Genomic DNA, 13,869 nt, shown 5'->3' with positions numbered 1-13,869 from the left:
TGAAAAAAGCTATCTCTGAGTATGACAGGACCATGATCAGATGGGCCAAATGGTTGAGGATTGGCAGATGGAGTTTAATTTAGATAAATATGAGGTGCTGCATTTCGTTAGGACAAACCAGGGCCTATACACTTAATGGTAAGATCTTGGGAAGTGTTTCTGAACAAAGAGACTTTGGGGCAGAGGTGCATAGTTCCTTGAAACTGGGGTCTCAGGTAGAAGAAAGCATTTGGCATACTTGCCTTCATTGGTCAGAACATTGAGTATAGGAGTCGAGATGTGATGTGACTATACAGGACATTAGTACAATTATAAAATTTTAAAAGGCATCTGGATGGTTAAATGAATAGGAAGGGTTGAGAGGGATATGGGCCAAATGCTGGCAAATGGGACGAGGCCAGATTAGGATGTCTGGTTGGTGTGAAGGGTCTGTTTCCGTGCTATATGACTCTGTTGAGAGCACCGACCCTCAGGCCGTACGTCTCGATGTGTTTGACGGAGGGATCTCATTTCATTGAGCTGCAACTCTGTCCATCCACCTGAACCCAGTCCATTGATGGGAACACACTGCCATCCTCCTAACCAAAGGACATAATCTGAAGGACAGAGAGAACAAGAGAGTGAGGGAGATGGACAGGGAAATGGAGAGTCAAGAAAGATACATCGAACATAGAACATTACAGCGCAGTACAGGCCCTTCGGCCCTCGATGTTGTGCCGACCTGTCATACCAATCTGAAGCCCATCTAACCTACACTATTCCATGTACGTCCATATGTCGTCCAATGACGACTTAAATGTACTTAAACTTGGCGAATCTACTACCGTTACAGGCAAAGCATTCCATACCCTTACTACTCTCTGAGTAAAGAAACTACCTCTGACATCTGTCCGATATCTATCACCCCTCAGTTTAAAGCTATGCCCCCTCGTGCTTGCCGTCACCATACTTGGAAAAAGGCTCTCCCTGTCCACCCTATCTAACCCTCTGATTATCTTATATGTCTCTATTAAGTCACTTCTCAACCTTCTTCTCTCCAATGAAAACAGCCTCAAGTCCCTCAGTCTTTCCTTGTAAGACCTTCCCTCCATACCAGGCAACATTCTAGTAAATCTCCTCTGCACCCTTTCCAAAGCTTCCACATCTTTCTTATAATGTGGTGACCAGAACTGTACACAATACTCCAAGTGCGCCTGCACCAGAGCTTTGTACAGCGTAGCATAACCTCCTAGTTCTGGAACTCGATCCCTTTATTAATAAAAGCTAAAATACTGTATGCCTTCTTAACAACCCTGTCAACCTGGGTGGCAACCTTCAAGGATCTGTGTACCTGGACACCGAGATCTCTCTGCTCATCTACACTACCAAGAATCTTACCATTAGCCCAGTACTTTGCATTCCGGTTACACCGACCAAAGTGAATCACCTCACACTTGTCCGCATTAAACTTCATTTTCCACCTCTCAGCCCAGCTCTGCAGCTTATCTATGTCTCTCTGTAACCCACAACATCCTTCGTCACTATCCACAACTCCACCGACCTTAGTGTCATCTGCAAATTTACTAACCCACCCTTCTACGCCCTCATCCAGGTCATTTATAAAAATGATGAACAGCAGTGGATCTAACACCGACCCTTGCGGTACACCACTTGTAATGGACTCCAGGATGAACATTTCCCATCAACCACCACCCTCTGTCTTCTTTCAGGAAGCCAATTACTGATCCAAACTGCTATATCTCCCACAGTCTCATTTTCCGCATTTTGTACAATAGCCTACTGTGGGGAACCTTATCGAATGCCTTGCTGAAATCCATATACACCACATCAACCGGTTTACTCCCATCTACCTGTTTGGTCACCTTCTCAAAGAACTCAATAAGGTTTGTGAGGCACGACCTACCTTTCACAAAACCGTGCTGACTATCCCTAATCAAATTATTCTTTTCTAGATGATTATAAATCCTATCTCTTATAACCTTTTCCAACACTTTACCAACAACTGAAGTAAGGCTCACTGGTCTATAATTACCAGGATTGTCTCTACTCCCCTTGAACAGGGGAACCACATTTGCGATCCTCCAGTCTTCTGGCACGATTCCTGTAGACAATGATGATTTAAAGATCAATGCCAAAGGCTCGGCAATCTCCTCCCTGGCTTCCCAGAGGATCCTAGGATAAATCCCACCTGGCCCAGGGGACTTACCTATTTTCACACTCTGCAGGATTTCTAATACCTCTTCCTTATGAACCTCACTCCCACCCAGTCTAGTAGCCTGTATCTCAGTAATCTCCTCGTCAACATTGTCGTTTTCTAGAGTGAATACTGTCGAAAAATAATCATTTAGTGCTTCCCCTATCTCCTCTGACTCCACACACAACTTCCCACTACGATCCTTGATTGGCCCTAATCTTACTCTCGTCATTCTTTTATTCCTTAAATACCTATAGGAAGCCTTAGGGTTTACCCTGATCCTATCCGCCAACAACTTCTCATGTCTCCTCCTGGCTCTTCTGAGCTCTCACTTTAGGTCTTTCGTGGCTACCTTGTAACCCTCAAGCGCCCTAACTGAGCCTTCACATCTCACCCTAACATAAGCCTTCTTCTTCCTCTTGACCAGAGATTCCACTTCCTTCATAAACCACGGCTCCTGCGCTCTACAGCTTCCTCCCTGCCTGACAGGTACATACTTATCTAGGACACTCAGGAGCTTTTCCTTGAATAAGCTCCACATTTCTAATGTGCCCATCTCCTGCAGTTTCCTTCCCCATCCTATGCTTCCTAAATCTTGCCTAATCGCATCGTAATTGCCTTTCCCCCAGCTGTAACTCTTGCCCAGTGGTATACACCTATCCCTTTCTATCAGTAAAGTAAACATAACAGAATTGTGATCGCTATCACCAAAGTGCTCACCTACTTCCAAGTCTAACACCTGGCCGGGCTCATTACCCAGTACCAAATCTAATGTGGCTTCATCCCTTGTTGGCCTGTCTACATACTGTGTCAGGAAGCCCTCCTGCACACACTGGACAAAAACTGACCCATCTATACTACTCGTACTATAGTGTTCCCAGTCAATATTTGGAAAGTTGAAGTCCCCTATGTCAACTACCCTGTCTCTCTCACTCCTATCGAGGATCATCTTTGCTATCCTTTCCTCTACATCTCTGGAACTATTCAGAGGCCTATAGTAACAGGGTGACCTCTCCTTTCCTGTTTCTAACCTAAGTCCATACTACCTCAGTTGACAAGTCCCCAAACATTCTTTCTGCAACTGTAATGCTGTCCTTGACCAACAATGCCACACCTCCCCCTCTTTTACCATCTTCTCTGTTCTTACTGAAACATCTAAATCCTGGAACCTGCAACAACCATTCCTGTCCCTGCTCTAACCATGTCTCCGAAATGGCCACAACATTGAAGTCCCAGGTACCAACCCATGCTGCAAGTTCATCCACCTTATTCCGGATGCTCCTGGCGTTGAAGTAGACACACTTCAAACCAACTTCTTGCTTGCTGGTGCCATCTTGTGTCCCTGAAACTTGATTTCAGACCTCCCTACTCTCAACCTTTTCCATACTCAAACTACAATTTTGGTTCCCATTCAGAGAGAGAGAGAGACTGAAAGAAAAGGAACAACAGGGAGAGAAGAGAAAGAGAGAAACATATTTGCAAGCTACACTTACCTCCCATTGTAGTTTCACAATCCTCTGGCCAGGACAATTGTGACTAAAATTACCAATTAAGGTCCACCTCAGATCCAGTTGTTCGATGATTTCTATTAAGTAAAGACAATCATGTTAATGCCCATCCTGCTGCAATGAGACCTGAATATAAACATGCAGGAGCTGCGTCATTTTCCCAAGTCAGCCAGAAGTGGGTTTGTTAACTCAGCAGCGAATAACCTGAACCAGCCTCACCCCGATCCCTCATGCTGACCCCTCTCAGCTTGAAAACTTTCACATCCTGACCTGTCCCACCCTGACCCATCCTCACATTCTGACCTGTCACACACCTGACCTCACATTACCCTTAAACTCCCTTACTCTCTGCTCTTGACCATCCTACTATCTTACTGTGACTCCTGCTCCACCCCAGCCAGTATCACACTTTCCTCATGTGATTTCTGTCAAGTTTTAAATTAATTTGTTTCTTCACCTGCTGGGACTAAGATTGTTTCACTCCACGGGCTCCAGATACTTCCAGGGGAAAGGAGGATCCTTCGGATCTGGAGTTTATAGGCAAATGGTGATTCCAGCTGGATCCTGCATGTTTCTGAAAACATTGAACACCACAGGAATCAAAAGCAAATCAGAACTGAAACTTGATCAAATCTCATCCCTCAAGCCGCCATCTGACCATCTGACTTAAGTGTAACTTTTTAAATCAGAGTTTATTCTGTTGCAGGTTTCTGAGCTGGAGATTGATGGGGATTTATCAGCATTGTGACATCAGGGGAGTCGCTAAGACATTTGCTCTCACCTTGTGTCTCCAGGTCACTGGAATTACAGGTTATCTGCAAAGAGAGATCAGAATGAGTGGAACTACTGTCAACAGTGAATCTTAATTTCACTTGCAAATAGTTGTGCTTGGAGAAGCAGGTTTAATGATGAAGGTTATCTTTCAGGAAATGTCTCTCTCCTCTGACCAAAGGAAAGCAATCGTGGGATGACAGGGTGTGCAATGAAATTTCACCGGACTAGTTTCTGGATGAGAGGCCAGTCCCTGTGAAGAGGGTGGAATGGGCTGGACCCATCCTGACTAGAATTTACAAGAAGGAGAACTGAGCTCATTCCAACCTGCAGATTCTCCAAAAGCATTACCGGGTCTTTGCTGAGAGGCAGGATAATCCAAAACAGGGATCACAGTCTCAGGATCAAGCATCAAACATTGGAAGTATCAAGGAGACATTTCACCACTTCAGTAAAAAGGGATTCTTTTCCAGTTCTCAATGCTCAGTGATGGAGAAGAGCCCAGGCTGGGCCCCAATGCTGGATTACAGACTGTGGGAATTAGTGCACTGAGCAGCATTACACCTCGTCCTCTGCAGTGGGACTGAGCATCATTGTGGGAGGGAGCATCTCCTGTTCTAGAAGCTAAATACAAACCTCCCTTTAGAAGCAATGATTGTATTGGAGTGTTCACAGTACAGAGCAGAGGAAGCTTTTATTCTGTATCTAACCCTGTTCTTTCCCTGTTGTGGGAGTGATTGTTTGGCATAGTGTAGAGGGAGATTTACTTTCTTTAGAAATAATGTGGAGGTGCCAGTGTTGGACTGGGGTATACAAAGTTAAAAATCACACAACACCAGGCTATAGTCCAACAGGTTTATTTGGAAACACTAGCTTTTAGAGCGCTGCTCCTTCATCAGGTAGCTTGTGGGGTTAGGGTTAGGATTAGGACTAATCCCACAAACTACCTGATGAAGGAGCAGCGCTCTGAAAGCTTGTACTTCCAAATAAACCTGTTGGAGTATAACCTAGTGTTGTGTGATTTTTAACTTTATTTAGACGAGTAGAGGGAGCTCTCCTCTACACCTAGTGTTGTACTTTGGGAGTGATTAAAGTGTACATATTCCTTTGTTAGAAAATCTGAGTCCCTGTGTCCCTGTGTCCGTGTACCTGCTTACACTTGCTGGAGTTTAGTCTCCAAAACCAAATCTCATTCTTTATTTTTCGGAGCTCTGGCTTCTCCCAGGTCAGTATGAGATTTCTTGCCAATCGCATCATCTTAATGTCTTTGCCCTGGAGTGCTTCATATCTGACTGAAAAGCAGGATGTTTATTAGAGAGAATGAAACATAACTCACATTTTATTACATTTTGCAATGCAACATCCCATTCCCGACTAATATAAAACTATGAAGGGAATAGATAAGGTAGAAGCAGCGAGGTTGTATCTACTGGTGGGTGAATCTAGAACTAGGGAACGTAAAACATAGAACATAGAACATAGAAAAATACAGCACAGAACAGGTCCTTTGGCCCTCGATGTTGCACCGATCCAAGCCCACCTAACCTACACTAGCCCACTATCCTCCATATGCCTATCCAATGCCCGTTTAAATGCCCATAAAGAGGGAGAGTCCACCACTGCTACTGGCAGGGCTTTCCATGAACTCACGACTCGCTGAGTAAAGAACCTACCCCTAACATCTGTCCTATACCTACCCCCCCTTAATTTAAAGCTATGCCCCCTCGTAATAGCTGACTCCATACGTGGAAAAAGGTTCTCATGGTCAACTCTATCTAAACCCCTAATCATCTTGTACACCTCTATCAAATCACCCCTAAACCTTCTTTTCTCCAATGAAAACAGCCCCAAGTGCCTCAGCCTTTCCTCATACGATCTTCCTATCATACCAGGCAACATCCTGGTAAACCTCCTCTGCACCCGTTCCAGTGCCTCCACATCCTTCCTATAGTATGGCGACCAAAACTGCACACAATACTCCAAATGCGGCCGCACCAGAGTCTTATACAACTGCAACATGACCTCAGGGCTCCGGAACTCAATTCCTCTACCAATAAAAGCCAGTATGCCATATGCCTTCTTCACCGCACTATTTACCTGGGTGGCAACTTTCAGAGATCTGTGTACATGGACACCAAGATCCCTCTGCTCATCCACACTACCAAGTATCCGACCATTAGCCCAGTACCCCATCTTTTTGTTACTCTTAAACTCAAAATAAGATTTAGAACCGTATTGAGGAGGAATTTCTTCACCCAAAGGATTGTGAATCTATAGAATTCCATGTCTAGTGAAGCAGTTGAGGCAAAAATGAATAGTTTTTTTTAACAGTAAAGGAATTAAGAGTTATGGTGAGTGGGTGGGTAGGTGGAGCTATGGCCATGAAAAGATCAGCCATGGTTTTATTCAGTGCCGGAGCAGGCTGGAGTGCCGCATGGGCACTTACTCTTAGTTCTTAATTTCTTATGTTCTCTGTTCACTACATTTGTCAGGACATTGTGGCAGTGAGAGTGTCCGGTCTGGCTGTGGTTAGTGGGTCAGTGAGAGTGCCTGGTCTGGCAGTGGTCAGTGGGTCAGTGAGAGTGCCTGGTCTGGCAGTGGTCAGTGGGTCAGTGAGAGTGCCTGGTCTGGCTGTGGTCAGTGGGTCAGTGAGAGTGCCCGGTCTGGCTGTGGTCAGTGGGGCAGTGAGTGCCTGGTCTGGCTGTGGTCAGTGGGGCAGTGAGTGCCCGGTCTGGCTGTGGTCAGTGAGTCAGTGAGTGCCTGGTCTGGCAGTGGTCAGTTGGTCAGTGTGTGCCCGGTCTGGCTGTGGTCAGTGGGGTAGTGAGTACCCAGTCTGGCTGTGGTCAGTGGGGTAGTGAGTGCCCAGTCTGGCTGTGGTCAGTGGGGCAGTGAGTGCCCGGTCTGGCAGTGGTCAGTGGGTCAGTGTGTGCCCAGTCTGGCTGTGGTCAGTGAGGTAGTGAGTGCCTGGTCTGGCTGTGGTCAGTTGGGTAGTGAGTGCCCAGTCTGGGAGTGGTCAGTTGGTCAGTTAGTGCCCAGTCTGGCTGTGGTCCTGCATTTCCCCATAATCATTCATCCCCTTGGTTATCAAGACTGGCCAGGGAACTGCTAGATGCAGAGATTTTGGAAAATGTTTGCTCTGAAGCTGTTTAAAGGTGAGAAAGAGGACAGTGTCAGATACCAGTTACAATCGTGACAATTGAGCAAGTCACTTAATGGTGGACACAATGACCCCTAACAAACCATTGAGAGTCAAGAGTCTTCAAAGTTTCAGAAAGGATTTACAAGGATATTGCTGGGGTTGGAGGGTTTGAGCTCTCGGGAGAGGCTGAATAGGCTTGAGTTGTTTTCCCTGGAGTGTCAGAGGCTGAGGAGTGAATTTATAGAGATTTATAAAATCTTGAGGAGCATGGATGGGGTAAATAGACAAGGTCTTTTCCCTGCATGGAGGAGTCCAGAACTAGAGAGCATAGGTTTAGGGTGAGAGGGGAAAGATTTAAAAGGGATCTGAAGGCAACTTTTTCACGCAGAGTATGGTATATGTATGGAATGAGCTGCCAGAGGATGTGGTGGAGGCTGGTACAATTGCAGCATTTAAAAGGCATCTGGATGGGTATATGAATTGGAAGGGCTTAGAGGGATAAGGGCCGGGTGCTGGCAGGTGGGACTAGATTAGGTTAGGATATCTGGTCGGCATGGACTAGTTGGACCAAAAAGGGTCTGTTTCAGTGCTGTACATCTCTAAGACTTTAAGTTGTTGTTAAAGGCTAGAGTCTTGATTTGCGATGCTCTGACATTCCTGTTGTTGTTACCACTGTATTTATACAGTGAGTCCAGTTCAGTCAATAAGCATCTCGAGGACTCAATAGTGCGGGATACAGTGATACTAACATCATTGATTGTCAAAGGGCAATGATTAGATTCTCTCTTGGAGTGGTCATTGCCTGTTACTTGTGTGGCATGACTGTTATTTGCCACTTTTCAGCCCAAGCCTGGATATTGTCCAGGTCTTGTTGCATTTGTATATGGACTGCTTCAGTATCTGAAGAATCACAAATGGTGCTGAACATTGTAAAATCATTGGCAAACATCCCCATTTCTGACCTATGGGGTCAGAAGGTCATTGATGAAGCAGATGAAGATGGCTGGTCCTAGGACACTCCCCTGAGGAACTCCAACAGAGATTCCTGGAGATGAGATGACTAACTTCCAACAACCATGACCATCATCCTCTGTGTTCCCTGTAGCTCCAGTCAATAGAACCTTTTCCCTCCGATTTCTATTGAGTGCAGCTTTGCTAGGCTCCCTTGATGTCACACTTGGTCATACTTGAGGACCGTTTTAGAGAATGGCAAATGAAATGATGTTCTTAGAATTCTTTTCTTGCTGACTGAACCTGCACACTGGATTCTTTTAGTGGTTTCTGTCTTTCCATGATACTGGGCCCCTGCAGCTAAGTAACAGCAGATTTCTTTTCTTTTCACTTATCTCCCAGTGCACAGAACTATTCACTTCAAGGGTTTCACCACTTTATTCAAATGCATGTGAACAAAAAATTTTCCAGACATATCAGCCTCAGTCATGGAACTCAGAACTGAAACTAGTACCTTCCCTCTTCTTACCCAGACACAAATCTGAAATCCAGACATACAAATGATATCTGAAATTAAACAATGTTCTTCTATATTAAAGTCTACATTTCCCAATCATCATTATGCCAGAAACATATCATGAACCGTCATCACATTGTGAGGGTACCAGGTTGGGCTGTGGCATGTTGAGGCACTGGTCTCAATTACATTTTGTTAAAATTCATTTTAAGATTTGGTCGAAACCTCAATAGTAATTTTTGTGGTTGATACTGTTTTGTTGGTTTGTATTTTTCAGTGCCTTTGACTTTTCAAATTGTAGCCATCCATTGAGGAAGTGCCTGACAAAGAGGAAACCATTAAACAGTTATTTGAAGCAAAAACAGTATCATAGTTATTACAGGTCCCTGACCCAGCTCCCAAGATAATGCGAGCAAATGCAGGAGCTTCATTCCAGACCAGTCCAGACCAAGTTCATTGTTTTGATTTAGTTCCATCATGAGAGATACAAATTACCCACAGTCAACCAGAAACTTGTGTCAACTTTGGGGAAAGGTCCTTCTCACCAATCATGTGGCAAATGTACAACCACAATCTGGCAGGAACAATGGAAATGAACTAATTCTCCACGCATCTAAATCACCTCCATTTCGAAAGTATTACTTTCGACTTGGCCGAAAATGGTTCCAATCACCAATACTGACCATAATTAAATGCAGCAACATCATGTTGTGTGGCAGAATTATTTTAAAGCAGTGACCGGTTTGAGCAAAAACAGAGGCCCTGGTGGCTTTCCACCTGATTGACAGATCACTGGCAAGTGGTAACTATCCAGTTCATAAATCACCAGCCCAAGCAACTACATTCAGGATTGTTCCTAATCCACAGCAAGAGTGTAACTCACTTGTGTTATTTGGCACAATGTAGAGTTTTTCAGATTTAATCTTTGTGTCCCCATCCATTGCTTCCACCCAGAAGGTCAGATTCTTTGCCAGGTAGAAATTGTCACGGGGCACGGTGTAGTTGGTTTTATTCCCAGCTGGAAAAGAATAGGGGCATGTCTTGCAGGTTTCACAACTGGAAAAACAGAAAAAGTCATTGACAAGGTGACAAGTTCCAGTTTGAGCATCTCATCAACTTTTAATCAGTCATGGCCCTGGAAACTTCACCCTGTTTCTCTTTACCCACAAATATATTGCTGACAGAAGGTCAGGAGAATCCCAGGAAAACAGCAGGATATTCAGCTCCAGGATCATCACTGCCTAAGTCAGTGTTATCCTTGGGATCATTAGCATTTTAAAGGATTACTCACTCTCATGCTGGGCTCTTTGGGGCTTGAGTGAATCTGGCTCAGCAGGCAGTGAAGAAAGTGAACAGTATGCTGGCCTTCATAGCGAAAGGATTTGAGTATAGTCCAACACTAGCACCTCCATATCATAATCTCCCTCTGACCTTCTCCCACCCCTCTCTCCGCATAAAGGTTTGCTCAATATTCTAAGACTGAATTTTTAAAATTACACTCACATTACACTGGATTTACACCAATCGTTACTCCAATGAGTGTATAAATTAACTGACCCTTATCTGTTTTATTTCAAGGAGTCACAGCAAAGTGATTCACTTTGTGGAATTCTCCCTTTTGTACTTCTCAGCTCTGCCAAGGAGTGGCAGTGACCCTTCCACCCCTCACGCCTGCTGAACCATTGGCTTTAGCTGTCTGATTTCCTGTCTGATTTCATAACCCTAATAAATCCAAGTCCCATCACTGAGGTCAGGGGTGACATATTGACAGGAATAGAGAATTGTCTGATTAACAGGAAACAGGAAGTGGGCAAAAATAGGTCATTCTTTTGGTTAGGAGGTAATGAGTGGTGTGCAACAGGGAGCAGTGCTGCAGCCTCAACTTCTTACAATTTATACAAATGACTCAAATGAAGGAATGGAGATCTTATTGCTAAATTGGCTGAAGACAAATAGGAAGGTAGAAAAACAAATAGTGACGAGGGCACAAGGAGAAACAAATGTTAATCAAATGGGCAATGATCTGACCAGTGGACTTTAATGTGTAAAAATGAGAAATTGTCCATTTAAACAGGAAGAATAAAAAAAAAGTATTGTCTAAATGATGAGATATCGCAGAGATCTGAGGTGTAGAGAGTTCTGACTGTTCTTGTGTAAAAGGTTACTGTGCAGGTCAAATTAGAATTAGATTTTATTGTTAAGTGTACTCAAGGGGCACGGGCGTACAGCGAGAAGTGCAGCAAGTAATCCGCAACACGAATAACTTAGAACAAGGGAATTGAATAGAGGGGGAGGCAATGGCTGAGTGGTGTCATCGCTCGACTATTAATCCAGAAACCCAGAATAATGTTCTCGGGACCTGGGTTTGAATCCTACCGCAGCAGATGGTGGAATTTGAATTCAATACAAAATATCTGGAATTAAGAATCGACTGATGACCATGAAACCATTGTCAATTGTCAAAAAAAAAAATCTGGTTCACTAATGTCCTTCAGGGAAGGAAATCTACCACCCTTACCTGGTCTGGCCTAAATGTGACTCCAGAGCCATGGTAATGTGGTTGACTCTCCAATGCCCTCTGAAATGGCCTGGCAGGCCATTCAATTGTACCAATCGTTAGTATGTCACAACAAACAAGTGAAACCGGACCGACCACCTGGCATTGACCCTGGAACCGGAAAAGACAACGGCAAAACCACAAACAGCCCGGTCAATCATGCAAAGCCCTCCTTCCGGGCTAGTGCCGAAGCTGGGGGAGCTGTTTCACAGACTAGTCAAGCAACAGCCTGACACAGCCATTCTTACAGTGTCATACCTTACAGATAACATGCGAGACACCACTATTACTATCCCTGGTTATGTCCTGAACCAACGGCAGGACAGACCCAGCAGAGGGGGTGGCACAGTGGGATATAGTCAGGAAGGAGTTGCCCTGGGAATCCTTGACATTGACTCCAGACCCCATGAAGACTCATGGTTTCAGGTTAAACATGAGCAAGGAAACCTCTTACTGGTTACCACTACCATCCTCCTTCAGCTGATGAATCCGTACTCCTCCATGTTGAACAACACTTGGAGGAAGCACTGATGGTGGTAAGGGCACAGAATGTATCTGGGTGGGGGATTTCAACATCCACCACCAAGTGTGACTTGGCATCAGCTTAATGATTGAGCTGGTCGGGTCCTAAAGGATATAACTGTTAGATTGGTTCTGCGGCAGGTGATGAAGGAACCAACAAGAGGAAACAATGACCTCATCCTTACTAACTTGCCAGCTGTAGAAGTACCGCACTGTCCTTATGGAGACAAAGTCCTGCCTTCACATTAAGAGTAACCTCCATCCTGTTGTGTGGCACTATCACAGTGCTATGACAATAGACAATAGACAATAGGTGCAGGAGTAGGCCATTCAGCCCTTCGAGCCTGCACCGCCATTCAATATGATCATGGCTGATCATTCCTAATCAGTATCCTCTTCCTGCCTTATCTCCATAACCCTTGATTCCACTATCTTTGAGAGCTCTATCCAGTGCTAAATGGGACAGACTTCGAACTGATCTAGCAGCTCCAGACAGGGCATCCATGAGGTGCTGTGGACCATCAATAGCAGCAGAACTGTACTCCAGCACAATCTGTAACCTCATGGCCCGGCATATCCCCCACTCAACCTTTACCATCAGCCAGGGGATCAACCCTGGTTCAATGGAGAGTGCAGGAGGGCATGCCAGAAGCAGCATCAGGCACACCTAAAAATGAAGTGTCAACCTGGTGAAGTGAAGAAACAGGACTTGCATGCCAGCAAGTGATGGACAGAGGTAAGCGATTCCACAACCAACAGATCAAATCTAAGCTCTGCAGTCCTTCCACATCCAGTCAGGAAGAGGAGGTTCCACAAATATCACCACCCTCAATGATGGAGGAGCCCAGCACATCAGCACAAGAGATAATGCTGATACATTTACAACAATCTTCAGTCAGAAGTGCCAAGTGGATGATCCATCTCAGGCTCCTCTAGTGGTCCCCAGCGTCACAGGTACCAGTCTCCAGCCAATTCGATGCACACCACATATATCAAGAAATAGATGGAGGCACTGGATACTGCCAAAGCAATGGTCTCTGATAACATTCAGCAATTGTACTGATGATGTGTGCTCCAGCACTTGCTGCTTCCCAGCCAAACTCTTCCAGTACAGTTACAACACTGGCATCCAGCCGACAATGTGGAACATTGCACAGGTATGCCCCGTACACAAAAAGCAGGACAAATCCAACCTGGCCAATTACTGCCCAATCAGTCCAACTCCATCACCAGTAATATGGTGGAAGGTATCATCAACGGTGCTAACAAGCAGCAACTGCTCAGCAATACCCTGCTGAGTGACACCCAGTTTGGGTTTCGCCAGGGTCACTCAGTTCCTGATCTCATCACAGCCTTGGGTCAAACATGGACAAAAGAGCTGATTCCACTGGTGAGGTGTGAGTGACAGACCTTGACATCAAGGCCACATTTGATTGAGTATGGCATCAAGGAGCCCTGGCAAAACTGGAATCAATGGGTATCAAGGGGAAACACTCCGCTGGTTAGAGATATACAAGATAATCAAAGGGTTAGATAGGGTGGACAGGGAGAGCCTTTTTCCAAGTATGGGAACGGCAAACTCGAGGGGACACAACTTTAAAGTGAGGGGAGATCGGTATAAGACAGATGTCAGAGGTAGTTTCTTTACTCAGAGAGTAGTACGGGTATGGAATGCTTTGCCTGCAACGGTATTAGATTCGCCAAGTTTAA

The 13,869-nt window shown here is 45.0% G+C and overlaps 1 protein-coding gene across 1 annotated transcript in view; it reads right to left on the bottom strand.

Annotated features, from left to right (window-relative positions):
* LOC122565067 (interleukin-12 receptor subunit beta-1-like) overlaps positions 1–13,869 on the bottom strand; it is a 66,773-nt gene that overhangs the window by 28,379 nt on the left and 24,525 nt on the right. Inside the window, exons 4-8 of the mRNA XM_087975859.1 lie at positions 9,964–10,136; positions 5,623–5,765; positions 4,484–4,517; positions 4,160–4,276; positions 3,688–3,779 (exon numbers count right to left, since the gene is read on the bottom strand). Coding sequence (XP_087831985.1) covers positions 3,688–3,779; positions 4,160–4,276; positions 4,484–4,517; positions 5,623–5,765; positions 9,964–10,136 — 559 coding nt within the window. The remainder of the gene's footprint in view (positions 1–3,687; positions 3,780–4,159; positions 4,277–4,483; positions 4,518–5,622; positions 5,766–9,963; positions 10,137–13,869) is intronic.

This window comes from Chiloscyllium plagiosum, unplaced genomic scaffold (assembly GCF_037043375.1).
Source record: "Chiloscyllium plagiosum isolate Xiang-an unplaced genomic scaffold, Cpla_swu_hap1 HiC_scaffold_28, whole genome shotgun sequence".
Classification (NCBI taxonomy): Eukaryota; Metazoa; Chordata; class Chondrichthyes; order Orectolobiformes; family Hemiscylliidae; genus Chiloscyllium; species Chiloscyllium plagiosum.
Note: the sequence above shows the minus strand (reverse complement) of the source record. Positions and strands in the feature narration are given on the sequence as shown.